Source organism: Panthera uncia, chromosome A2 (assembly GCF_023721935.1).
Source record: "Panthera uncia isolate 11264 chromosome A2, Puncia_PCG_1.0, whole genome shotgun sequence".
NCBI lineage: Eukaryota > Metazoa > Chordata > Mammalia > Carnivora > Felidae > Panthera > Panthera uncia.
Window position 1 is genome coordinate 156,413,544 of NC_064816.1, and position 27,055 is coordinate 156,440,598.

General features: G+C 58.1%; 1 protein-coding gene and 1 long non-coding RNA gene across 3 annotated transcripts; one reads left to right on the top strand and one right to left on the bottom strand.

Moving 5' to 3' along the window:
• Positions 1-1,617: 1,617 nt before the first annotated feature.
• On the top strand, positions 1,618-27,055 carry KRBA1 (KRAB-A domain containing 1). 2 transcript variants are annotated; one of them, XM_049642072.1, is made up of 17 exons: positions 1,618-1,887; positions 8,422-8,548; positions 8,893-9,012; positions 9,708-9,848; positions 10,497-10,652; positions 11,514-11,645; positions 11,849-12,031; positions 12,907-13,047; positions 13,715-13,933; positions 14,437-14,610; positions 15,015-15,188; positions 17,348-17,500; positions 18,029-18,211; positions 19,002-19,220; positions 19,312-19,443; positions 21,133-21,294; positions 23,265-27,055. In XM_049642072.1, the coding sequence occupies exons 1-17, from the start codon at positions 1,876-1,878 to the stop codon at positions 24,185-24,187; spliced, it is 3,351 nt and encodes a 1,116-aa protein (XP_049498029.1). In that variant the 5' UTR covers positions 1,618-1,875; the 3' UTR covers positions 24,188-27,055. The 2 variants fall into 2 exon arrangements, with proteins under 2 accessions (XP_049498029.1, XP_049498030.1); XM_049642073.1 differs by having other exon boundaries at positions 10,500-10,652.
• LOC125930287 (uncharacterized) lies at positions 6,962-7,445 on the bottom strand. The gene is made up of 2 exons (XR_007460126.1): positions 7,369-7,445; positions 6,962-7,076 (listed from the first exon to the last, which is right to left on the bottom strand). It is a non-coding gene; the product is annotated as an uncharacterized LOC125930287 (long non-coding RNA).

Consider the following 27,055-nt stretch of genomic DNA (forward strand, 5'->3'; position numbering starts at 1 on the left):
ACAGAGGCAGGGCTGGATGTAGGAACAAGGTCAGAGGTACAACTAAAAGAGATAGGAAGGAGGTTCCTCAAGCACTGGGAGAGCTGGCCACTCAGCAGATTGAGCTTCCGCAAACTGGTCATTGAGCAGACTGGAGGCTGGCAAATCTTAGCGACTGCTGACCCAGTCTACAAAGGGGGGTCTCAGCCTGGTCGGGTAGGGGGCGGTTGAGTCAAAGAGATGCCAAGACTCTGTACATGCTATAGTAAAGGTGTGTCTTGGGTGGAGAAATTACTTTTTTCTAAGTTGAGGGATTTTAGAGACTGAGGGTGGGGCGAGGGGAGGCACTGGGAGAAGGGACACCCTGGCTACTGGGAGGAAACCTACCTCAGCACGAATACTGGGCACACAGCACAGGCAAGGGGCTTACCACAAGGGGCTACGACCTTTAGGGATCCCGAGATCAGATGCTGAACTTGAAGCTTTCCTTTTCCATGCAGTGAAACCGTTGTGATATCTTCAAACACTCCCACAGCGGATTACACACGCACACACTCACCGGTCTGAATTGGGGTTGCCAATTCTTTAGGTAGGAAGGCCAGGCTTGGCTCTGGGTATGAAGCTGGGCAGTGACTGAGAGTGGTCTCCCCTCGAGGCCTTTCCTTGAGAGGCCAGGCCAAGGATGTCAACACTGTACCCCAGAGTTCCTGGAGGTGACCAGCAGCAAGGCCAGCGGAGACCTATGGCAGGCCAGAGCTGCTTCAGGGACCAGCACTGGGACTGCTGGGCCAGAAATTCTCTTTCCCCAAATATTCCAGAGGAAGAGCCTGTGGGGGATGGGAGCGGGGGAAGCCGGTTCCCCGGGGCTGTGGGCCTCTCCGCTTGGCTGGACCCGTGCCTCTGTCTCCCAGAGCCGGTTTAGCTCCACATGCCCACCTTCTCTGAGCTGTTTTAACAGGGGGTGGTCCCCCAGGGTCGGAATGAGGCTCCTTGTGCTCAGCAGGGATCCTCCCCCTGCCCCCAGCCCACCACGTCCTGACCAGAATGGTGGGGCCCATGCTTCATTCACTCATCACACATTTATTTGAGGACCGCCTACGTTCCAGAAACTTCTGGGGTCACCTAAGTCAACCAAATAGGCCAGCAATTGGTCACACTGGCCCGGCTCAATGCTACCGCGAGCGAGGGAGCGGGGTGGCAGATCTGAGGATGCGCGGGGGTCCGGCTGCCACTCCGACTCACCCCCGACCGCGCAGCCCGCGCCGTCCGGCCTGCAGACTCCTCTTCACCCCTGCGTCCGCTTCCCCCCCCACACCTCCCCGTGGCCTCGGAAACGGTCGGTTTACGGGATGTGACCTCTGGGAGAGGCGGGTCCCTTTTCAACAGAGCATCCCCACCTGGCACGGAGGATGCGCTCAGTAAATGTTGGATGTAAGAGTGGATGACGGATGGATGATGGATGAATGCGTTCCCGCGTGCGGACACACCCGGAGGCTGGCCACCAGGCGGATCCCGGCGCGGAGTCCCTCCCTGCAGCCTCCCGGGGTAGTGAGCCGAGCAGGTGGGGAGGGGACTTCAAGGAGGCCGCCCCCGACTCTGTCGCGCTGCGGGTGCCGCGGCGCCCTCTGGGAAGGGTAGTTCGCGCCTGCGCCCAGCGGGCCGCCGAAGCCGGGGGTCTCCGGGCGGAAGTGGGGCCACGTCTCTGGGAGTGGGGGGCGCCGGGCGGCCGGGGCGTCCCCAGCGTCGCCTCTCGCCCACTGCCCGAGACCACCAGCCCCGCCTCCATCCGCGTTGGCCTCGGTCGCCGCTGTCGCCGAGGGTCGCGGCACAGTCTGCGGGCGGGGAGGGGGCGCCGCGGGCCGCGCCGGAAGCTGAGAGCGGAGGTCGAGTCCCGGAATGGCGCGCCAGGTAAGGCGAACCCAGGAGGACGGAAGGACCGACGGACAACTCGGCCGGTCAGCTCCGCGCGGCGTGGTGCGGTCCGGTGGTAGGGCGGGGCGAAGACCCCGGGACCCGCCAACTTTGGGGTCTGGCTGTGTTCGGCCAGACGGGCCTGCGGGGCAGGATTTCCTGGCGAGAAGTCTAGCCCCTCGGACGACCCCAACCCCTCCCCAGTCCTCGGCCCCCAGTACCCTGTACGTGGAGCATGTCTCCACCTTTGGAAACTCGTTCCTTTGGGTTACGCATCGCCCTCCCTCGGCGTGGCCTCTTTTAATTGCTAGTTATCCTGGCAGCTGTGGGCACGAAGGCCTCAGGAATGAGTAAATCTGATGCGTTTATTTGGTAGGCTCCTGGACCCTTGGGGGAGGGGGCGTGAAACAAGGCCCCAGGTTTTATCCACCAGGTAAGGTGTGTAGATTCGAGAGCTGGAGGAAGAGCCCCGTCTGTCATAGCCTGGGCAGTTGGAGCGAGTTGCGTGCGGGGCTGGGAAGGTGCCAGGAATACGGGATGATACCTAATGGGGAATTGTCGCACGTTCCCCTGGGTGAGCGACAGGAGCCAGTTCTGTAATTCTGGTGGCCCGTGAGGTTGGGCCAGCGTCAACCAATTGTAGACTCCATGGTTTGGAGGTGGGCGGGGATTGAGATGGTGGCTGGGGCCATCTGTGGCCAGGCATAGCCCACACTGTACCAGAACCTCCAGTCATTAATGGCCCACAAGCTCCTGGGAGAAGGCAGGAAAAGTGGAAGTTGCGGGAGCAGAGGCAGCCTTGCCTGAAGCTCTGGCTGTGCAGTTAAGCAGCCCAAGGGCACCCTTGCTCAGATTATGTCCCCTGGGCCTGTGCTAGGCCCTCCTCATGCTGCAGTTTCCTTTTCTACAAAATGAGAGGTTTAGACCACCAGTTTTTCAGATCTGATGTTCCAGGAAGATCTGGAACCAGTTTTTAGAGAGGTTTAGACCACCAGTTTTTCAGATCTGAAGTTCCAGGGTCCTCACACCCTGTAGCTTCATAGAGGAGGTGGCTAGAGTGGCTTTGGGGAGCAGGAGATTACCGTCAGATGGATAGTTATGGGAAAGACCTCCTGTCTTCCTGTCCAATGTGTCTCCCAAATACCTAGGGATGTGTGAGCACAGCCCATAAGTGGGGAGCAGCAGGGTGCAGAGTCTGATCTGGGAACCCAAGCCTGAGGCACTCTGGGAGAAGGGGTCTAGGCCAGGAAGGACTGTGGAACGATGGACTGGTCCTATGGGCACAGAAGCTGTGGTTTTCATGCTGGGCTAGTGGCAGGGCAGAAGGAATGTTTTAGGAGGACCAGCATGGCGGCAGTGAGCCAGGAGACTGCACAGTTACAATAATCCTGGGTCAATCCAGAAAACTCTTCTCCTGTCGGCTGAGGGAGGGAGGCCTGAGCGTCACAGAGGAGGTGAGGTAGGGCTCGCAGGGGACAGTGGGTCCAGACTGCAAGCCAACAGCGTGTTTCCGTCTCCTGAGGCAAGCATTTGTGCCTTACGTGTTTGCATCCCTTACACACACGCTCCTCACTGTGCCTCCGCTTTTTCTGGGCAGAGGGAGGCCATTGATTGAACCACCTACTCTGGCCACAGTCAGTTCCCATTTCCATTTTATAAGAACTTTGTCCTGAAGAATTTGTCTTGAGGCTGAGATGGTGCAAGACCTGGAAACCATCCCTTCTAGATGTCTAAAAGAGCTGGGTGTATTTAGCCAGGAGATAAAGAGGCACTCGAGGTCAGGAGTAGTGTGTGTGTGGACGAGTTCATTCTGTGTAACTGGACGTCAGGCTGACAGATTTGGCTGCTGCAATACTAATCATAACACTTAACTGTGTCCCAGCATTTGGTCCAGGCACTGCCTGTATTCATTCATTTAGTCTTCACAACATCCCTAGGCTGTAGGCCGATTTTATAAATGAGTTCACCGAGGCCCAAGTGGGTTAAGTAGCTTGGCAAGATGCCATAGCTAATATGAAGCAAAGCAGGGAGTGGAATTCTGGCAGCCTGGCTCCTGGGGTCCAGCCCCAACTCCTGTGCTGTACCTTGTCTGTGCGTCCAGAACTTCCGAACTGCCAGATTGGGCCAGCGATAGGACCAGCTGCTGGAAATGTGGTGAGCCACCCATTACTGAAGGCATTCAAGTGGAAATTGAAGAGCCATCCTGTTTGGGGTGGAAATCGGCATTTCATGATCCCTGCTCCTAAAAGGTCTACAGCTGTTACCTGTGATTTTTAGCTCACAAATGCACTCCACTTGAGAGCTGGCTCCTAGGAAGAAGGGGGGCCGAGCCTGTTTGCAGAGGTCTGTTCTCCCGTATACTTTTCATTTCCAGCAAGGCTGGGCAGGACTCCAGCCTGTGACTGGACTATAGTGCTCCCCTGCCCGCTGATTCTAAGCTGAGAATGTGTCAGGATAACGGAATGTGTGAAAATGTAGATTTCTGGGCTGACTCCTGATTCAGTAAATCAAGAATGAGGCAGGGAAATCAGCCCTAATTATAAGCAAACTGAAGTAAATCATTTGAACCCAAAAGCCCTTTTGTTTTTTCAGTCATCATGTTATAAAAAGCTTCTGATGGGAGAAGTTGAGGATACAGAGTATTTTTCACTCAGTTAGTTAAACAGAGAACTCGTCTGCCTACCTCTTGGGATAAACTAACTCCCCAGGAGAACTGTCCTTTGGCTGTCCTGAGTCCTTGCTCCCACATTCCCCGCTCCAGCCAGAGCAATGCCATTTGGACTCTTCTGCCATTTAGCAGTGGCCACAGGAGCCTTTATTTGTACTGAGGATCCGTCACAGCAAACTTTATTGGGTAATAATAATTTTTTAAAAATTAGAGCCATTTGATGCTTGTTTTCTTAAGGTTTACTAATATTATTGCTTATAGCGACAACTAAGCCCAGCAGAAAGGGCACCCGAGTGTCAGCTCAGAGGTCCCAGTCCTACAGTTGGGCGTGAAAGCCTGCAGGCGTGAAGCCTGATGGTGTTCAGCGCACCCAAACTACTCACATCTGCCCCGCGGCTCGGCCGCCTTCTCCAGGTGGCTAATCTCTCCCATCGGGCTTGGTTTGACTAGCTTCCAAGTTCTGGGGATGTCTTATTTTGCTCTGGTATATTGGCCAGAGTGAGAGTTTAATAAAAATGTGTATGGCTAGCATAAAAGCAAAATAACTGTGACCTGATGGCCCTTCCCTGCCCCCTCCCCATCTTTCCTCAGCTGTAGCAGTGAGCGAATGGGGCAATTAACAGGGGGTTCCGACCTTGTTGGGTCTGGGATCCTCTTTTTTAATGTTGGAAACTCCCCCGAGCCCTATGTAGTTGTATCCTTAGCATATTAGATGGTAGTCTTTGCAAGCATTTTAAAAGAAGTTTTTTCAGTGTTACTTTTAAATTTTTAAAAATGTTTTTATTGTTTATTTATTTTGAGAGAGAAAGAGAGAGAGCATGAGCAGGGGAGGGGCAGAGAGAGAGAATCCCAAGCAGGCTCCACGCTGTCAGTGCAGAGCCTGACGTGGGGCTTGATCTCACGAACCGTAAGATCATGACCTGAGCCAAAATCAGGAGTCAGACATGCAACCAACTGAGCCATCAAGGTTCCCCTTTTCAGTGTTACTTTTAAAGGACACACGTCCCCTTTTCAGTGTTACTTTTAAAGGACACGCACATAATCACTGTATACATTTAAACGTAGTCATCAAAGTGTGTAAGCAAAAACGTGTGTTCAGTCAGTAAGACCGTGTTTGTGACCATTCTGACACCAGGCGTGTTAGGGCAAGTCTGAGGCTCTGGGTCTACTGTGCAGATGAGAACTTTCTGACCGAGGTGTCTCCCTGCGCCATCAGCCCTGGGGTTCCCCTTGCCTAGGAGGGAGAGAAGGAAGAGGATGTAGCCGGGAGGAGCAGAGGGACGAGAGAGTGTAGCAAGGCAGTGGGCTGTGGGCTCTGGGAAGGAAGGGAGCGTCCTGCGCTCCCTGGCTGGGGACTCAGTGGGTAGAGCATGCAACTTTTAATCTCAGAGCCGTGAGTTCAAGCCCCATGTTGGGCATGGAGCCTACTTTAAAAAAAAAAAAAAGAAGAAGAAGAAAAGAAAAGAAATATTGTCTACCAGGAAGGCGCACTAGAGACTCCGTGCCCAGGGTTTTCACTGGGGGCTGGTCACATAGTCACTTCCACCTGACATGGACCAAAATCCCAGAGTTCCGGAATGAAAGTAAACGATCAGCATGAACCACACTGTGCAAACAGTCTGGGCCCAGTGAACCACCCTCCTGAAATCCAAGTTCCCTAACACTGGCCAGGCCCAGCCTGTAAGCAGGGTGGCCTCAGGCCTGCTCTGCTAGTGGTTATGCACAGACCCTACCATTGACTACATTGTATATGTCCAAAAGCCAGGAAGAAATGGGGGTGGCTCTCTGAAAGATGTTTTTGAGGATGTCTGAGCGTGTTCCTGGAAGGGAGTGAGCATACGTGGGCCAGAGAGGTGGAGATTAGTTCCAGAGAGACTCCTGGCTGGCCTAGTGGGCTGTAGAGGGAGGATGGGAACCTCCATCCAAAGACATCCACTGACCAAAGACAGGTAGGTGGTCAGTGGGGAGGCTGCCTCAAGCCTCGTGTGTGTGTGGATGGGGTCCCGACCACTTCAGCAGAGGAGCGGAGGGCAGTGGTTGTGACCATGTGGTACCCACTGTCAAAGGGTGACGGGTAGAGTGGGAAGCAGATGCCATGGGTGACAATGCTGAGAGTTGGTAGCAGTGATGGTTTTAAAGTCGCTGACTTGAGATGATGAAACAAGGCAGTAGATTATTTGCTTGATTAGGAAGTGTTTTCATTTTATTCACTAATTTTTTTCTTACAAATAGTTGAGCATCTATTTCTACACCAGAAGGACCCTTCCCACAATTTACGTTCTGTTTGCTTAATTTGCACAAAGTGAATTTTTGCTGTAATTTAAAATTCATACCTATCAGATGCTGGTCATCTGGGGTTTCACAGCCATCTTAAGGCCCACTTAATGATTATTTTTAAAGAAGTCAGGACAAAATGTTTCTTTTATCTTACAAAGCAGGGGATGCTCTCCAAGGGTGGTCCCAGGTTTCTTCAGAGCCCTTCTCTGCACAACGGATAACGGTGTACCAGGCTCCAAGCCTAGAGGGCCAAAGAGTGAAAGGTCAGGGAGGGGGATAGAGTGGGGGAGTGTGGAGGTGGGAGCAGAGAGCCCTGGACGGTGGCTGAGAAGGGCTTGGGTGGCATCATCTCCTGCTAGAGTGTAGTGCCCACGAGCTGCATGGGCTTGGTGGTGAATGCTATGGGTCATGGCCATGGCAATCACCGTGGCTGGCTGGGGCCCTGAAGGTCAGGTGAGACCAGGAAAGTGAGGGCAGGCTCAGCCCAGCACAGGCCTGGATTCTGGCAAAACAGCTGGAAACCAGAGTCCTACCTGGCCGGGCCAGAGGGTCTACAGAACTGTGGCCGTAAGATTTGGGGTCTGAAGTTCAGGGGCTACGAATACAGCACAGGTGTGTCGGCCGCTGGTTTTCTTCATTCACAGGCACCCAGCCATCTGTCTGTGGGAGGGTCTGCCTTCTCTAGACTTGTGAGCTGTTTGAGGTTTTCTCTTTCCCCCTCTTCCTTGGGGTGGGACAGGGAGGAGCAATGTAAACATTTTGCTTGCTTGATTCCTGACTGGTGGGTCCTCCCCACTAAAAAGCGTGGAGTGTCTCGTTCATTGTCGTCCTTACTATCTGTTTTATGTGTCAACTTTTTTATATGCCGTAGCGATAGGATCCCAGGTCCTTGCACACCCAAGGTGAAGCTTGCTTGTTGCCTCCAGGGGTTCTCTAACATGGTGAATTCAGGGCTGGCTGGACTTCCCAGCCTGGAGTTGACCTTTTCTGAGGCCCAGGCTGAGGGCCACGGATTGTTCCAGCTCCTCTGGGAACCTGTAACAAAGGATTACAAACCAGCTTACCCAGCAAGTGAATTCTCTCACTGTGCTGGAGGCGACAGGACTCAAACCAGGTTGTGGGCAAGGCCATGCCCCCCTCTGAAGGCTCTAGGGGAGGATCCTCCTCCTCTCTCCTGGCTTCCGGTGGTTCCAGGCCTTCCTTGGCTTGGGGCTGCGTCACTTCAGTCTCTGCCTCCGTTGTCACCTGGCCTTCTCCCTGTGTGACCGTGTCTCCTTTTTATGAGGACGTTGGTCATCCTGGGTTAAGGGCCCACCCTACCTTAGTATGACCTCACCTTAGCCACATCGCCAGGGACCCTGTTTCCAAATAGGGCCGCATTCACAGGGGCCCGGGGTCAGGGCTGCAGCCCCCCTCTTTGTGCACACAGTCCAAACCCCATCACTGTCTCTTGAGCAGATTCCCGTCACCCCCTCACCTGCCCCCACGTGCCAGCCCCCCGCCAACCCTCCTTGCTCCCCACTTCCTGGTGTACCCCTGGTGTCGCCAGGCGGGAACCACCAGCTCCCCTGAGGTTGTGCCCACAGGTGTCCGTGGCCTTCCAGGACCTGGCGGTGCGCTTCTCAGAGGACGAGTGGCAGCTGCTGGGGGAGGGGCAGAGGGCGCTGTACCAGGACGTGATGCGGGAGAACTACGAGACGCTGCTGTCCCTGGGTAAGGAGCCCGCTCGCCCAGCGGGCCAGCACCACGTCCTGAGTCGCTCTGGGCCCGGCGGGCCTTAGTCTTACCTACTAAATGGACACAGTTGGAAGTGGTGTTCCGGGAGCCTCGGGCCTCGCTGGGGGCCTCGCTGATCTTCTTTGCCATTGTTTCTGGGTGAGATCTGGCGGGTGCTCCGGAGCGGAGCAGGCTGGTCTCTGAGCACCCGACGGCCCTGCGGTTCTTGGGGTTGGGTGGTCACACCGAACACTCACGTAAGCAGCTGTGTGATTGCGTGTAGTTGGGTGGAGGCCAGCTTCCATTCCCAGGGGGCTGTCCCTCCCTCTTTTCTTTCCCAGGGACAGCTGAGCTGCTCCCCCTCTCTGCCTTCCTGTCTCCTTCGGAGCCTGCTGGAACCATGGAAGACAGGAGCTACGCTGGTGAGGGGCAGGAGCCTCCCCAGGGAGAAGGCCCCCTGGGTGAGTAATCCTGGCAGATGAGGGTCAGGCCTCGTCGGGTGTTCTGGCCCCCTGGGCCCAGGGGGACTCACTCTTGTCGCTTTCACTGGGTGGTCCTCAGCCCCTGGCTCTACTCCTCAGGCACCACTATGACCTCAGCCCTTGCCACACTCTACGCCCAAAGCCCTCTGCGACTTTTTACCTTTTGCCCCCCCTGGGCTGGGAACCTGGCACACAGTTGCCCATTGTACACAGGGCTAGGAAGAAACCTAGGGTCACCCTTGGAGACCTACTGAAGCCCCCTTCCCACCACCAACCACGCAGAGCCAGCCTGCAGCTCCCGAGGGTGCTGCCACAGGGCTGACATCTGCAGACCTCACATGGTTGACACGGCCCACGGGCCCAGCCTGGGTGAGGCTGGGAGGTTACAGGTGCCAGGAAGGGCAGAGGGCCTGGCTGCCGGGAGGGGCAGGGGAGGCAGCCCTCCTTGGCGCTCCCCTCCGAGAAGTACCAGGTGCTGAGCGACGGTACCTCGAGTCCCCAGCCCCGAGTCCTGGCTGTGCCCGGGCAGATCCTTTTACTTCTGGGACAGAAGTCACTCCACGTGCTACTCACGTGGTAGGAGAGTGACATGAGACGTGGTTTGATGTCGTGCACAGAAGCGTGAGTGCGGAGCTGACAGAGGGTGTGGGGGTTCACTGCGGCCTTTCTGGCAGGAGGAGCGCCCCCGCACAGCCTGCACCTCACGGCCCTGGTGCAGCTGGTGAAGGAGATTCCAGAGTTCCTGTTTGGGGAGGTCAACCCCGAGAGCGAGAGCGGGGGAGCCGGCCTGGACGGGGAGCGGGCCAGCCCCGAGGGTAAGTCGGACAGCGGCCGCTGCATTCCACAAGATGAAGTTCAGGCTGCAAGCTGTGTGCCTGCCCAGTTCCTGCCAGACCCTAGGCGGAGTCCCCGGCTCACGAGCCCCGGGAGCACGTCCGCCCCCTGGAAGGCATGGGTGGTTGGTGAGACAGTGGCTCCCGACTCTTCTCATGGTGGTTTCTACGTGGCTTCAGCCACACCTCATGGCCCTGTCGCGTCGTGCCCTGTGTGGCAGCTGAGGCCAGTCCCTGTTCTGTAGATGAGGAAGAGGAAGCCACGCAGACTGGGCTCGGTGCCCCCAGCCCGTGCTCTTCCCACCTCCCCAGACTCTTGCTCCCTCCCCCTGCTCACCGGTGCTGTCAGCTCAGACTGCACCTTCTCTCGAAGTCTGTCCCCACCAGTCCTGGCCTTTGAGCCTGCTCAGTGGATGGTAAATGAAACGGAAAATGGGGTGGGAGGATCTTATGGGAACAAGACCGTGGCTGGGAATCTGTATTTCAGAGCCCAGGAATGACAATGCAGAGGATACTGCCTTGGTACTGGAACATGGCAAGGAAGGGCCCGGATGGGACAGTGTCAGGGGCTTTTTACCCATTGCTGGGCTTAAATTCTGGCTTCCAGCGTCCTGTCCTTCCTCCCAATAGCAGCTGTGACCGTGGAGACATGCCCTCTCCGAGGCCTGCTCAGCTGCCTTCCAGACGCGTCTACTGGCTGGCCCAGCCTGGCCACCACGTCTAGTAGCAGCTCATCGTCCAGCGGCCTTCCTGGAGCCGGGGGACAGGGCAGTCCCCTCCCCATCAGTGAGTGTGACCCAGCAGGGGCAGGGCTCGGACCCTGGAGTCAGGGAGACTGGACTCTGTGCCCTCTGTTGTCTCTAGGACTCAATTTCCCTTGTTGTTAAAGGGGGCAGGCTCCCCAGAGAACGGGACAAGGTTCCCTGTCTGTAGACCAAAGAACAGGTGTGATGCTCGGTCCCTGAGCAGCCTCTGTCCCAGCCCCGCTTGTGCTCTGTGTGCTCATGCGCAGTCAGCTGAGGGCAGTGTCTAACATGCAGGCCCATCGGCAAGGGGACACCTGTGCGCCCCTGATCGGAGTCTCAGACCTTCCCCCTGCTGAGAGCAGAGGAGGGTGAGGGTAGCCACTAGAATTCCTCTGGAGTCTCATTGTATTTTCGGAAATTCTTGCCAATTTTGCATTTGTCAGAATAGCTGGTTTTTAAAGTATTTTAAATGAAGAGGGACTAAAGTTGACACCCTTGGAAAACAGACCCCATTTAGCCTGTGACTTTAGGTGTCGTCTGGCAGACTCGCCCTGGGGGTCCATGTGCTCAGACTTGAGAAGCAGGAGGGCAAGATTGGGTCCTGCGTGTTAAGGCTGTTGGAGCGACTTACTGAGCCAAAGTCAGAGGCTGGAATGGGGGGGTTCCAGGTTATTCAGGGAAAGCCTGTCGGTGCTTACAATGACACCAGAAGGAAACAGAGACAGACTCCTAGGACAGGCCCGCAGGAGCTGGCCCTGCCGCAAATCCAAGTTTCTAGTACTTGGCTGCCCCCCCAGGGATTTGAGGTGCTGAGAGGTCTGTTCTGTGGGGACCAATCTGGGTCGGTTCCTCAGGACCAGGAGCCAGGGCTAGAAAGACCTTTCTGTCTCTCCTGTTACAGACACTGCCGACAAACCAAGATCTACAGAGAAGGAAGGCCCCGAAGCCCCAGGTGGGGAGCCCAGCCCTCCCACCTGTAGCCCCAGCAGGAAGAAGGGTCACCGGAAACAGGAGAGAGGGCCCGTGGGTACAGGTGAGAGGCTGGCTTTGCGGAGAGTGGGGTCTGCCCCGGAGCTGAGCGGGGAAGGGAAATGGAGACACGTTTGGCTCACACACGTGTCAGGCGGCTTTCTCATCTCAGCCCCCTGACCACACTACACGGCAGATGTTGTCCCTGCTCACACAGACCTTCTGAAGGCCACCGTCAGGCTGCACTGACCTTGGCCGGTCTTGTAGGTGCCGTGGGAATCTCTCCTGGGAGCAGCCCCTTGCAAGGCCTTATCAACTGCCTGAAGGAGATCCTTGTGCCTGGGCCCCAGCACCCTGAGGTGTCCCCACGCTCACTGCCTCCTGTCCCCGGCCGGGACGCCTCTCGGCTAACCAGAGCAGAGCTGGGGCCTGGGAGCCCGCCCTGGGGAGGTGAGTCCCCCGGGGACCTGTCTCCTCAGGTCAAGGTTTCTGAAGCCCCCAAATTGCCTTTCGGTAGCTCTTTCTCCGAATAGCAATGTCTTCCCAAAGGATCGTTCCCAGCGTGGCTGCTCCAGTATCCTCAGTGTCCTCGTTCTGGTCCAGGCGGCTTTCTTGGGAGGACGGCATTCGGTCAGCTCGTAGGCGGAAACTCAAAAACAGACTCGGCCCTAGATCCTCGTGTGTTTTTTCACCCGTCTTAATACGGGACCCCTGAGGAGGAGCCGTGCCTGTCACTTCACGTGGCACTAAGTGCGTGTTTGGAGGGGCTTGGGGGATCGGGCGGCATGGTGGGGGCGGGAGCACCGGCCCGGCGTCTGACGCCTGGTGGCTGTGAAGACTGTGCCCGGCCCCTGAAGCCCTTGAGCCTCGGCTTCCCCATCTGTAAAAGGGGTTAACTGTCCCCCCTTCGGGGGCTGTTGTGAGGCCCCGGTACGGTGACGGACTGGTGTTTGCTTGTGAGAAGCTCGGTCCGGAGATGCCAGCTCGGCTCGGGGCCCAGGGAGCCACGTGCAGGTCGCAGCCTGTCAGCTCGCTTCCTGCCGCTGCTACCTGCGGTGACGCCGCGTGCCCTGCCTCCATGCCGTGCCCGTGCATCTTCCCTCCCTCCAGCCGTCCGGTTCAGGGAGGCGTGAAGGCAGGCGTTTTTAAACCGAGCACCGAGCACCAAGCTGACAGCGGCCTGTGCAAATCTGAATGAGCTGCGAGAACACCCACATCTCTAGATTCCTGGCCCCGAACCCTTTTAACTGCTTACCTAGATCGGCTGCTTTTGGCTGCGCGTCATGACCAGGCCCAGGGTGAAAGTATGTTCCTTTTTCCTGTAGTGAAGGCAGAGGCAGCTTCCGGGGACTGTCCCCTCCAGGGTCTGCTGAACTGTCTGAAGGAGATCCCCGAAACCCCGCACGGGCGTCCCAGCCCCTCGGGCGTGCAGGAGGATCCAGGGGCCTACGGGAGGTGTTCTGGAGGTAAAGGCCACTGGCCAGGCAGGGAGGGCCCCAGGACACCGTCCATTTCCTTTCCCCACTCCGAGCAGGGTTCCACAGCCAGGCCCTCAGGCCCTGGCCTCTGCATGTAGGTGGGGGTCACGCATGTTGGGGGCGATCCCTGTCATGTCGGCTCGGCATGTCAGAGGCGCTTCATCGGTCCGTGATCACCATCCAGCGTGGCTGTGAGAGTAGGGCTGAAAGTTCCAGAAGGGAGGAAGGGGGCATAGGGAGGGGTAGGAGGCTGAGAACAGAAGACACGGCTCTGGCTCCCCGTACACACTTGGGGCATAGTTTCGAATTGGGCGTTGTCCTCGTGTTCGCGTGGGCTGGGGTAGCATTTCCACTCACTGTAGCTCACTGGTACTCAGTAGCTTCTCAGACTATTGGGAAAGTCGAATTGAGACGGGCTTGCTGGCCTTGGAGTAAAGACCTGATTCGGTGCCGCCGGAGGAGGCTGATGTGGCTTTCCTCAGTAGAACCCCCTGGAGGCGGCGCCCCAGAGGGGCCAGGGGCAAGATGGGAGTGCGAGTCGGCGCATGTCAGTCCGTGAACAGTGACCGCTTTGGAGCCAGAGACTGCTGTAGAGGCCAGGGGCCTTGGGAGCCCCGTCCCAACCCTACAGAGGCCTCGTGTGGGCTTCCCACAGGGCCCAGGCCCCCCCAGACCCCTCCTCCCGGCCCTGGTCCAGGAGCTGGCGGCGTGCCCCCTGTGGTGAAGACAGAGGACAGCCGGGCCCAGAGCCCCCCAGTGCCTGCGTCCTGTCAGCCCGGCAAATGGACCCACAGCCCCTCTGCCACCAGCAGCCAGGGGAGCAGTAGAGACACCAGAGCGGTCCAGGTGCCCAGCTGGGGCCCCGTAGCTCAAGGTGAGGCCTGGGGGCATCTGCTCGAGTCCTCCCCAGTGGGATTCTCAGCCCCACCAACAAGGTTCTGCCCACCCACAGAAGAGGGAGCAGGTCCAGGCCACGGGGGAGGAGGGAGGGACCACGCCGTGCTTCTCTGGCAGTGACTCCCCTCTCTTAACCCACATCCTTCTCAATCCGGGCGCCCGCCCCGGAGCCTTCCGTTGTAAGGAGCCTTCCATTGTAAGGACTTTCGTTTTGCAGAGGTTCCCTGCTTGCCAGGAAGCTGGCCCCTATGTACTAGCGGGTCTCTCCACCCCACCCCTGGGCCTGGGGTACAGATTGTGTCCTTCCCGTGTAGGAACAGAGAACAAATCAAAGTCCCCTGCAGGGTGTCCTGCCTGGCAGGCCCCCATGCCTGGTGCAGGACTTGTCACCCCTGCAGAAGGCAGGTTGGGGCAGCCAGCCTGGGGCCGGGCCAGGGGAATGTGCCCGAGATGGTGATAGGGCCGTCTCCCCTGTCCCAGCCGGCAGTGCCTCGAGCTCGCCCCTGGAAGCCCTGGAGGCCTGTCTGAAGGGCATTCCCCTGAGTGGGTCGTTACCTCCCCAGCCGCCGGCCACCTCTGGGTTCCGGAGCCCTCAGCCGGGAGATCCCGGGTCTCAGAGGCCCGAGCTGCAGCCCCGAAGATCACACAGTGAAGGTAGACGGGGCCCTGGTCACAGGGTGGCATTTGTCCCTGCGCATGGCATAGGGGGACACTGAGGACGTCGTTAGGTCCCCCACTCCTCATCCTGGGCCATGAGGTGCATGCCCTTCTCTAGCTCCCTTACTGATGCCTGCCCCCAAGCACTTCCTGAATGTGGGGGAAACCAGTTCAACTCTTCCTGCACACTGCCTCCTCTGAGAGCTCTGGCTTACCTTCTAGTCCCAGGAGACCAACAGTTGGGTTCCCACGGGTTTTTTAACCAGAGCCGTGAGCCCCCAGCCTACGGGGAAACCCCTGTGGGAGATCCTGTGGGGTAGGTCTCCTGGTGCCCACCCAGGGCCCCGGGGACCTCATGCCCAGTGGCTTTCTCATGATGTCAGCTGTGCTGTTTCCTGCAGAGGTGGCTATGGGGCCTCTTCTGGCTCTGAGTCTGCAGGGCTATGTGAGAGGCAGCCCTGCCCTCCCCTCAGGTCCCCACAGCACCCCTACCAGCTTCTCCTCATCCAGCAGCACCGATGGGGACCTGGATTTCCAGAGCCCAGGGGGCAGCCAGGGGCGTCAGCCTGGAAAAGGTGAGCCGCCGGGCCTGCGGCCGTCAGTCCTGGGAAAGGGTGGGCTCTTCCCCTGCCCACATCGTCTGACCCGACCAAGTCTGGCCGCCCTACCCAGTGTCTGGAGCAGAGCTGGGGATGTTGAGGCAGGAGCAAACCCAGGACTTATTACAGGGTGGGAGGGGGAGAATGGGGGATGGGGGGTTGAGGGGGGGGGGAGGGGAGTATCCATTTTAACCACTAGGCTCAGAAGGGGCAGGACGATGTCTAAGGTCTCTTCAAAAATAGAAAAGGGTCTCCTTTAGTGTCAAATTCTCCCTTGTCCCAGCCATAAAGAAATGCCTATGATATCAAACTGACCTCTGACTTAGGAAAAAAAGTTCAGAGGTTCAGGTTCATGTAAAACCACCTTAAGGAGTGTCTGTGGTGACCTGTGTCTGTCCTAGGTGCCCCCACGGGGAGGCATCCACTGTGAGCTGTCACACCTCTTTGGAACCTTGCAGGATTCTGTGGGGTCCCCTCTTGACCTTTTTACCCACTTGAATAGTCCAAGCACTGCCCTGTCTGCGCTCAGTCCCCCTTTGCTCACCTCATGTGTTATCTGTGGAAAGCCTAGAGCTGCCCCAGGACTCTGGGCCAGGCTAGCTGGGGCCCGCAGATCACCACTGGGGGCTCCAGTGTCCACGGCAGCCCGGATTTCTGCATCCTGCCACGGTCAGCTGCTGGTGTGGGGGCTTTTTCCTCCCCAAATGCAGCCAACTTCTCTTTTTAACATTTAGTTTTTATTTTTTATTGATTTTATTTTATATTTATTTATTTATTTTATTTTTTAAATGTTTATTTAGTTTTGAGAGAGAGAGACAGAGTGTAAGTAGAGGAGGGGCAGAGAGAGAGAGGGAGACACAGAATCCGAAGCAGGCTCCAGGCTCCGAGCTGTCAGCACAGAGCCCGACGCGGGGCTCGAACTCACAAACTGTGAGATCATGACCTGAGCCGAAGCCGGACGCTTAACCGACTGAGCCACCCAGGCGCCCCAACTTTTAGTTTTTAATAGGTAATCACAGGGTTTTCGTTCAAAAGCTAAAACAGGTTGTGTAGGAGAGATGATGCCTCCCCGCCCCCCACCCTCCCGGGTCACCACTGCTGTGAGTTCTCCCCTTCCGGGGCGTCCCGTGCGTGGCCAAGCTGCTTGTTCCCTCACACAGGTGGTTGCCCGCTCTACACAGCTCCCCCACCTCATTTTTTGTTTTACCGTTTGCCTTTGGCACCTTCCTGAACTTTCTCTGCATGTTTCTTGGACACTAGCCACACCCCGTTCCTCTGAACCACCGGACAGTGTCGGTCACAGGGCTTGGCGCGTTGCTTGTTTGGGCAGCCTCTCTCGGGGCACCTTGTTTTCTAAGAAACCCAAACTGCAGGAGAGGCCGTGCTGCCTTTTGGAAGCTCTCAGCCCAGCTCTGCAGCTCCCTCTGTGGCTCTGGAACTCAGGAGAACCGCATTCGGGGCTGCTGTTGTTGAACTTTGCTGTTCTAGCACCACACGGCGGCCCAGAGCTCTGGTACCCTCTCTTTCTTTGTGCCTGGCCTGGCCCAGTGTCTGCAGACGCCTTCAGGAAAGAGCGTGGCCATGGCGGCAGCTCCCGTAGATAAGGGCCTTTCCTTTTCTGGACTTTTGGCCCATCCACTTCCTGCTGTTTGCACAGCTCTGGCACCTGAAATGCGTTATTCGCGATGTATTTGGGTTTTTTCCCAAGTTGTGACTGCACTGGTGTTGGCCTTCTCAACCTGCTGCGTCATGTCCAGAGGCGAGGGCACGCGTTTTCCTCCGTGTAGTGGAGGGGGCCTCATGGCGTTCGGTCCTCACGGCTGTCTGTGGGCGAAGCAGCATGGTGGCCTCCCTTGCCAGGGTGGAGCAGGGTGTTGTGAGGGAGCCTGGCCTGTGTCTGTGGCTCATCTTCCGGCTCAGACAGCTTGGCCTCTTCCAGGGCCAGCCCAAGCAGGCCGGCCCAGAGCCGGGACTGACATGTGTTTGGGACCGGGTGCCTGGCGCGACCGGTCCAGCGCTCCATGCCGCCTCCCCGGGACCCCAGCTGCCCCGCACACAAGGGCATAGCCAGGCTCCTGGGGTTCACAGAGACTGAGCTCTGACCATCCAGGATTGCAAATGTTGGGTTTTCGCAGGAAGCCCAGTGGGAAGCTCCCCACTCCAGGGCCTGGAGAACTGTCTCAGAGAGATACCTGTACCCAGGCCACAGTCAGCCTCGTCCTGGTCCTCAGCGGGGGACAGGGGGCCACAGAGAGCGGAGCCCAAGAACTGGACAGCAGATAAGGAAGGTAAAGCATGGCCACCCCAGTGTCTGAGAGCAGGGCAAGGCGACTCCCACACTGCCAACCCCCGCCCTGCGTCCCTGCGCGGCCGGCAGGCCCACTTCCAGCCCCGAGACAAGATGCTCTGGGGATGGCCCTGGCAGGGGCTTCTGTGAGGCCAGAAAGCCAAATAGCGCTGCCAGGATCTGAGTGTGGGCGCAGTCCGGGCAGGATACCCAGCCCCACCACGCACTACTCTGGGTCCAGGCCTGCTCTTTCTATCCTGGCCGTGCCGGCCCTGCCCGCCTTCAGCTGTCCAGAACACTCGCTGAGCTATGGGGCCCTCAGGAGTGCAGGTGGCTGGGTCTGGGGAATGAAGAGGTCCTGGAAGGTTTGGGCGGCTTCCGGGAGCATCTGGAGGCCTGGTGTGTGTCCCACACCTGGAGCTCGTGTGCCTGAGAAGCCAACAGCGGCAGAACCTATTCTCTGTCCAGTAACTTCCTTGTCTCAATGCCCCATGGGGCTGACAGGCCCTTTGGCTTCTCATTGAAACAGGACTGAGGGGCGAGGCCTGTGAGCCAGTCCACCTGGGACAGAGCCAGGGGGAAACACCCACCAGGAGCTTCCGGCTGACCAGCCCACAGGCGCTGACCTCTAGCAGCGTCCCCATCTGTTACCAGCGAGGACTCAAAGACCACGGGGCCACCAGGCCGGGACCGTGGCGGTGGCTCCAAGATGGTGAGCTGACATCTCCCTCTGTGTTTAGTGGCCGCCCTTCCCTCCAGATAAAATCCTCCATGAGGGACTAGATTTCCCCTTCCCTCTCCTCTGTTCCTTCCATCTCCCGCCATTGCCCCGGCCGCATGCTCCACACCACAAGCTGCGTGCTAGAGCAGGTGGGCCTTCCCCCACCTCCCTCCAGCTGTTGGCTGGAGCATCCGAGGTGTGCCGAAAGAAGACTGTGACCCGGGTCGCTGAAAGGAAGGCAGGAGAATGGTTTTTATGCAGCCGTTGGGTTTCTCTGGGAGAGGACTGATCATTCCCTTTATTGCAGAGATTGCCTGGGGCCAAGGGGGGCGGGTCTCCCTCCTCTGGTGCCACTGCTCCTTTGCACTTACAGCAGTGTTCCCTCTGAGCCCGGCCAGAGTGGGCTGGCAGGGTCTGACTTGTTTGGCTCAGTGTGGTATTTCTAAATATTCCCAGCAGAAAAGAACTGGCTTGGGGTGGGGGGTGAGGTTCCTGGGGACATAACTGAGTCTTTGCTCTGGACCGCTGGTCCTGAGTGGGGTGCAGGTAGGTGCAGGCCTGGCTGGAACCAGGGACGTGAGACTCCGGGAAGGTTCCCCGCTGGCTTTCTGGAGCAGCCCGGCCAGGCTCAGCCTCGCTTCTGTCCGCCTGCCAGCAGGAGTGGGAGCTGTTCAGCGTCTACCCGCGCTCGTGTGGGGCCGTCAGCTGAGCTGGAGGGGGACTTAGCCTGTTCGCTAAGGTAGAGGGTCCTCCTGAGTGTTCTTTTGTTGTCATGGCCCAGGGGCAGCCACGAAGCCCTCCCCACTCCATTGCCTGGAGAACTCCCTGAAGGGGATCTTGCCCGGGAGGCCCTTGCACTTTGCCTGCTTGGCAGGCCCCGGCCCCGGCTCCGGCCCCGGCTCCGGCTCCAGCCCGGGCCTCAGCCCCAGCCCTGGCTCCGGCTCCAGCTCCAGCCTCAGCAGCTCGGAGGGAGAAGAGCTGTGGCAGCTGCTTCCACAGGGTGAGCTTGTGGGGGGGACAAGGAGAGGCCAGGGAGCCAGGCCCCACGGGCACAGCCTCCGCCCTGACCCCTGCTTTGGTTGTGTTGCCAGAGAGGGACCGCCTTCCGAGCTGCAGGGGTCCTGGCCCCCTGTCCCCACGCCCCGGCGGCGCCCCTACAGGCGGCAGCCTGGGTGAAGGCCCACGGAGAGCAGAGCCCGGGGCCCCCTACGGCCTCCATGCAGGTGAGCCTGGGGTCTCCCGAGAGGGGCCTGGATCCCCATATTGCCTGACTCTTACCAGGAAGTTCTCTACTTTTGGCATGCTTGAGTTCCCCGTCAGCTGAGCTGCGTCTGAGAGAGGAGGGAGGGCCCAGGGCCCAGGATTGTTCCACGAGTGTGTTTAATTAGGAAGCCTGGCAGTGAACTTAGTCCGTATACATTCCATACGTGTAATACATACACAGTATATGCACTGATAACGTCTCTATGTACACACACTGCTGTGTTGGTCCGAGCCTACCCGCGGTGCCGCTCTCAACAAGGAAGCCTGAGGCGCCCACCCAGCCCCGACTCATAGGCAGCCAGCCCCACAGATGTTTACCTAACGGGCCTGTCCCCTGTGGTTCTTCTGTCATAGGATGCATGTCAGCAAAAACCATCAGGGAACTTGGAGGGACGGGATCTATTACAGGCCCTGCAGGGTGCACTGTAGGCCTGAGGGGCGCACAGTGTGGCCGCAGGTAGGGAAAGGAGAACAGTGTGCCAACCTGGGGCTCTGCCTTTATTCGGCTCAAGGGCGGGGCGTCGGGCTTTGTCCGGTTCACTCTTCACTGGGGAATTTAAAGCATCGGAGCGGGAATTAGGGCACAGGAAGGGAGGAGCAGGGACACTCAAGTGGCCAGTTACCTAAACCTAAGTCACCCTGGGCCCTCTGAAAGACGGGCATTCGTGGGTCGGGCGGGATTGCCAGTTGCCGTGTCGTGCAGAGGGCAGTGTGTTTCTCTGAGATGGATGTTTTCTGAATGGACGGCCTGGCGATTGGACGCTTAAGGTCAGGGGTCAGGCACTTGGGCTGCATGTCCGTATATGTGTGTGTGCATATGATGATGATCGTCATGTACACTGGGAAATTTGATAATAAACAAAAACAGTGTCAACAGTCAGACTCTTCCCCCCTGGGAGGACTTTGAGGTTGTGCCGTCAAGAAGGCTGGAAAAGCTGTGTGCCATTGCGGGCGGCCTCGCCTCTCGGTCCAAGCCCGACCAGGTGTTTGCCCCCAGCAGGCAGAGCCGAAGAGAAGACGGGAGGCAGGTGCCAGTTGCCCTGGAGAGAAGTGTACTCGGAAATCCCGGGCCGGCCTGGCCCCCTGGGCAGCAGTGGCGGAGGAGGTAGGGGTGGGGTGAGCAGTCGGGGAAGGGAGCTCTACCCGCCCCCCCAACTCGGCCCAGAGGCTCTACACGGTCCTTGGCTCCCAGCCAGGCTGTACCGCATTCCCCACTGCTCAGTGGGCCTAGTGGGGAACAGCAGTGTGGGCCTGGGCACGGGCTGGCTTCCTGTGGCCCACAAGGCGTCCCCAGCGTGTTCCTGGAGTGGGCGGGAAGGGGGAAGGGGGCTTGCCGGTCACCGCCCTCTCCATCTGCCCTCTCTGGCCTCCCCCTCGTGGTAGAGCTGGAGATGCCAGGTCCTGGCTGCAGAAGACTCCAGAACTGATCCAGTCTGCCCTCATCACACGTGCCCCAGCAGGCCATTCAGCAGAGCCGGACTCCCTGACAGGCCTTGTGTGTCCATCTTGCATCTCATTTAACATTGTTTGAAAGTTGCAAGCTCAGTGGCTTTTAGGCTTTTAGGCCAGGGCCAAATATCCACGTGCCAGAACGGCTCCTGCAAAATGATACATGTCCACACCCCAGGTGCTCTGTGCTCTCTCTACAGGGGCCGCTGTGAACCCCTGCCCTGCCCCTCAGCTGGAGAAAAGGCCCGGGCCGGGGCCCTGCCAGCCCCTTGGATCGCCCCATGGGCCCCTGTCTTGGAAGCCCAGGGTCAGTGAAGAATCCAGGGGCCTGGGGCCTGCAAATGGAAGACCAAGTGTTGCAGGTGAACTGGTGGCTTCCCTGTCCCCTCAAGGCATCAGGAGTCCTGCAGGCAGGGGTGGGCAGGGGGTCCGCATCTGCAGTGGCCACCCGCCTTCCCTGCCGCTCAGCTCCTTCCCGTGGGGCAGGCCGGCCAGGAGCTTGGGAAACGCTCTCTCTCAGCACCCTTCCAAGCTTTTTGGGTCATAGGTAGGAAGAGGCTCACCTTGATCTCCAGGGTGCTTATTTCACTTCAGTGTTCTCTAACAGAAATAGCTGGCTCTTTCATAAAAGCACTCAGATACTTTTTAGAGGCAAGGAGACCAGAGTAAATAATGTCGAGAGTCAAAGCTTGGAGTTCGAAGAGACTTTACAGACAGACGTGGAAACTGAGGCCCAGTAATGCAGAGTGATCTGACCAAGGGCATCCGAAGAGATGTGGTTCTGCATCACACCTGACCTTGGGGAAGCTCCTCCCTGTACGTGTTAGAGGCACGTGAGGGAGGCCCTGGAGCGCGTCCTCACTGCAGGGTATGCGCCAAGACTCTCACACCAGCAACTCGATTGGGGCTCCATTGCTGGCTCGTGGGCTCTGCCCCTCTGGAGGCACAGCGGTTTTGTTTTGTTTTTTAAATGTTTATTTATTTTTGAGAGCGAGACAGAGTGTGAGCAGGGGAGGAGCAGAGAGAGAGGGAGACACAGAATCTGAAGCAGGCTCCGGGTTCTGAGCTGTCAGCACAGAGCCTGACGCGGGGCTTGAACCCGCGAACCGGGAGATCATGACCTGAGCCAAAGTCGGACACTTAACCTTAACTGACTGAGCCACCCAGGCGCCCCTGGAGGCGCAGCTGTTTTTTTTTTTTTTTTTTTTTTTAACATTTATTTATTTTTGAGACAGAGAGAGACAGAGCATGAACAGGGAGGGGCAGAGAGAGAGGGAGACACAGAATCTGAAACAGGCTCCAGGCTCTGAGCTGTCAGCACAGAGCCCAACGCAGGGCTCGAACTCACAGACCACGAGATCATGACCTGAGCCGAAGTCAGCCGCTTAACCGACTGAGCCACCCAGGCGCCCCGAGGTACAGCTGTTTTAAGAGCACCGAGCTGGCCTAAGGTTGCCAGGCCCATGGCCTCTCTCTGGGACAGAAGTTAGAAGCCTGCCTGTGCATTGGCAGCCCTCAGCTTAAATCCTTCCGGAGGAACCTGACCAGGCAGCCCACAAGTCACTTCTGCCTCTGTTTGGAGCCGGGAGTTGCTAACGAGGGGGCAGAGCTGGGCTGGGATGCAGATAAGTGGAGGAAAGCAGGTCTGCCCCACCAGTCTGGGGCGGTAATGGGGTTTTCTTAGTAGGTTTGCCTGGGGTGGAGACCAGTTCCAAGGGGCCTTCGGATGAAGGATTAGCTGATTTTTTTTTTTTTTTTTTTAAGTAATTTGAGATCTCAAGTCCTATGACTCTGACTTCTGAATGGGGATGGTGAAGGCCAGGGTGCATGTGCTGAGACCGACAGCACCGGGTACTGTCGCGGTCCCCTGGCCACGCCCCTAGAGGCGTCCACGCCCCAGGCTGGTCTGGTCCTCCTGGGCCCCTCTCCCAGCTGCCGTCCATGGCCTTGGCCTCATGCTGTCTGCTGAGGTTTCTTTTGGCCCTGCCCACTGATGTGCTAGGGCAGGTTTAGGTGGTCTGGGGTGCCATGCTCTCAAATGGGGCACAAAGAACCTTTTCCTAGAAGGTGGGAAGGCCGCTGTCCTAAGGAAGCTGGAGACCCAGTCTGTAGTTTGTCCGGTACGTGAATTTGGGGAGCGGCCAGGAGATGTGCTACCTTTGATGTCATGAGCACTGGCATTGATATTCTCAAGCCTGAGTCACTTCTGTCCCATCTAAAGCCAGGCCTTAGCGGATGGGGAGGATGCCAGATAGGGCAGCTGATGGGGCTCCCTGGGGGGAGAGAAAGGTTCTGACAGCCTGAGAACTCTCTGTCCCTGCTCTGGTTTTAGCCAGGACCCAGGGCAAGCCACTTCCCAGAGGCCTGCCTGAGCCACCCCCTGTGGCCGCCATCCCTCCGGCTTTGCCGCAGACGCCCCCACAGCCGTGCCCCTGCGGAAGTTCTCTGCAGCAGGAACTCCGCGGCCTCGGTGCCGCCCTCTCGGAGAAGCTGGATCGGCTCGCCGCCGCCCTGGCGGGCCTGTCTCAGGAAGTAGCCACTATGAGGACGCAGGTGGATCGGCTAGGGAGGCGCCCTCGGGGCCCTGGGCCAAAGTGCCAGGCTTCCTGGCCGTGGGCCCTCTCCCGGGGACCTCGCTGGGCCAGTGGCCCTGCTCACAGACACCTGCCCTACGGGAGACAGAAGGGCCCCGCCAGGCCGAAACCAAAGATCCTGCGTGGCCAGGTGGAAGGCTGCAGGGCTGGTGACGCCTCAGGCCTCTCCTGCAGAAGATTCCGCCCGGTTCCTCAGCTGCCTCCAGACGCCCCCACGGCAGAACCTTCTGGCCCCGACTGCAGCCCTTCCCAGCAGCCCCTGTCCTCAGCATGCAGCTGCCACACCGTGGTGACCGCGCATGCCCCCCTCGGACACGCCGGGGGTCTGCAGAGTGCCCCCAGCTCCTCAGTGCCTACCGCCGGACCCCCGCAGGTGGCTTGTCCTACCGCCAGTGTGGACGCCGAGCCGCTGTGTGTGGCAGCCCTGCCTCCTGGGACCCGGGGCCGGCCCAAGGACCCCAGCAGCCTGATGGTGGGGGTCCAGAGGGCCCTCGGGGAGGAACTGTGGGGTGGGGGGTGTAGGGCCCTGAGGTGGGGGGCCCCTAGCCACCTTCATCAGCTCAGCCCTGCCGAAGGCAGCTCGACCCTGGCCACTTCCCCCAGGTGCCGTCCCGCCCCCTCATCCTGCTCCAGCCCAGCCTTCCCCGCCTCTGGACCGTGAAGGGGCTGGGAGCTCGGCCCTTGACCCCACTGCCCTCCGACTCCGGGATGCTGCTTGCTCAGGGAGGCCGCTGTCTGGGGTGCGTTTCTCAGCCACGCCCCTGGCCTCCTTGGCTCAGGTTCATTCAGGTGTTGCTTCCCCGTCTTGTCCTTCCCGCTGGATCTGTCGTGGCACGCAGGTGGGAGGCGCGCCTGCCCGGGGCGGCTGAGCAGCTGCAGCGGGACCACGAGAGCCCCTCTTCCTGGCACCTGCCCTTCCTGATCTCGGCACGAAGTGGGGCTTGGCTCTTGCTTTCCTGGTAAATAAGGGCATCGGTTTCCTTTGGAGAGAAGCCCCACTGTTTCAGCTGGATTTGCCCATGTGGAGTCTGATGTTAGAGAAGTGGGGTGCTGAGGGAAAGGCCCTGGGCTCCTGCCATCGGTTATGGTACCAGCACGAGTACCCAGTCGGCTCAGCTCCTGCCTCTCCACGCTTCCAGAGAAGTCGGCAATCTCCCAGAAGGCTGGGAAAGTCAGCCGCAGAATGGAATTCGCACACTACTCCTTTGAAGAGTGGCTCCTGTTCACCAGGCAGCTCAAACAACAGACGTTTACCCTTGAGAGTGTGGAGGACAGAGTCCAAGGTCGGGGTGTGGCCGAGGCACCGAGGCAGCAAGGAGGGTCGGCCTCGGGGCTCTCTCCTGGCCTGTCCGTGGTCATCTTCATGTTCACGTGGCTTTCTCCCTGGGCACAGATCTCCAGATTTCCCCTTCGTGTGAGGGGGCATTTGCGCAGGACCAGACCACCCGAGTGCCCTCACTGTGGATCACCTCTTTAAAATCCCGTCTCCAAATAAGGTCACGTTCTTAGGTATTGGGAGTTAAGACATCAACACCAATTTGGGGGCACATTTCAAACCATAACGTATGATGGACTGAGTTAGTCTTCTCGAGTTTGTGTTGGGAAGAAGAGAGCTCCTGCTCTGGGCCCACCTCCTCAGGTGGCACTCGGTTATATACTGGGAGGCTTGCGTGTCACCTGCCTCCTGTCCTTCCCCAGGGTCAGATATTTTGCCCTAGCCTTATGTTCCCACTTTAGTCCTTACTAGATGTGAAGAATTTTCGGGAACTGTGTGTGTATACTTGATGCCCAGGAAGGGCCGCCAAGCATGGCCTGGCATGGTTCGCTCTGCTGCCAGGACCAAGGCCCTCGATGGTGGCACAAGCGATGCCTCGTGCCTGATCAGGGACACAGCACGCTGGGGACACACACAGGGCCTGGCCTGTTCCCTTGGCTGCCCCTACAGACGCAGCAGGCTGCTGATGTGGGACCGAAGGGGGAGGGCCTGGGGCTGACAGACACCCTGGTGGGGTGGGGTGGGGTGGGGTCGGGCGGGGAGGCAGGGAAGCGTTAAATGTTTTCAGGACGGGAATGAGTCCCAAGGTGACCGTCTCAGAAGCCAACGTCTGTCAGATCATGTAAATAGGATGTTTGGAGTAGGCAGTCTCTTCACATGTAGCCATACTTGGTAAGAGAACACGGAACGGAAAAGTTCTAGGCTTTCCACTCAAAGACCTCAGGAAGATGAGTCTTTTTCGGGCTGCGGTGGGCAATGCGGGGCACGGCTCAGAGCCAATGGAAACGGTAGGACAGGGATGAGGGGAGAGGGTCAGGGGGTGCGGTCAGGAGGAGGAGAGTTCTGTGCTCCCCTGCTCGGCCCTCCCTCTGTCCTGCCCACCGGCCTCCAGTCCCCTGGCCCCTTTCTCGGCGGCAGCCGTGGAGGTGGTCTGCACCCACCTCTGTACGGCATTTTAAGGTTTTGTTTTGTGGACTCTACCAGTGTCAGCCGTCACACAGACCCTGCATAGCAGGCACGAAGGAACAGACAAGCTCAGAGGTCGTGAACGACCTTGGATTTGCACTGCCTGTCCTTGGCGGATCCTGCAAGAGCACTGCACCCTGGCGATGCCCGCACCCTCCACCGCAGGGGGACACGTTCCAGCCTTCACCTGCGCCGCAGACAAGGACGCTCAGGGCCAGCCCAGTCTCCGCGGTCCAGATCCAATCCAGCCATACAGGAAGTTCAAGGCTTTTTAATTTTATTTATATTTGAGAGAACGAGACAGTGTGTGAGTGGGAGAGGGTGCAGAGAGAGACAGAATCCAAAACAGGCTCCAGGCTCCGGGCCGTCATCCCAGAGCCCGACGCGGGGCTTGAACTCACGAGCCTCGAGATCATGACCTGAGGTGAAGTCGGACGCCCAACCGACTGAGCCACCCAGGCGCCCCAAGCTTTTTTTTTTTTTTTTTTTTTTTTTTTTTTAAGAATGTGGAAAATGAGTAATAAAATGAATGATAAGAAACTGCCTGATTTGTGTGTTCATCCCACAGGTCCGCCGCCCCACGAGCACAAAACCCTTCTGCAGTTGTTCCCCAAAAAACCTAGGATCAGATTTTGGTGAAAAATCTGTGTGCACTTCAGCACATGTGTGTCTCCTTTGCCCACTGCATGGAGAAATGTGGTCTCTGGCAAAAAGGAACTGAGAGGACTTTTTGAACTCCGGGATTCCAGGGATCTGGCGAGGGCGGGGGGCGGGGGGAGACAGAGAAGAATCTAGTTCTGCCTGCCCCCCACCATGAGAAGTAGGCTGGCGGATGGCTCCTGGCTGACCTGAGTGCAAACAAGTCCACTGCCACACAGAATATTCCAGAGAACACGCTTTTTGCCTCCTTTTATGAGACTAACAATCTTGAAACCAAAACTTGAGGACAGTACGAGAGAAAATCACAAGCTAACCTAGAGAAGTGTACATAGAAGCAAAAATTCTAAAAAAAAAAAAAGTTTATCAAACTAGCAAATTATAAAAAGAATAAAATATCATGACCCGTAG

Excerpts from the sequence above, each read along its gene's own strand:
- KRBA1 (XM_049642072.1), top strand. Across the intron at positions 9,013-9,707 it reads CCAGGGAGAAGGCCCCCTGG|GAGGAGCGCCCCCGCACAGC; the intron begins GTGAGTAATCCT and ends CCTTTCTGGCAG. Across the intron at positions 19,221-19,311 it reads GTGGCAGCTGCTTCCACAGG|AGAGGGACCGCCTTCCGAGC; the intron begins GTGAGCTTGTGG and ends TTGTGTTGCCAG.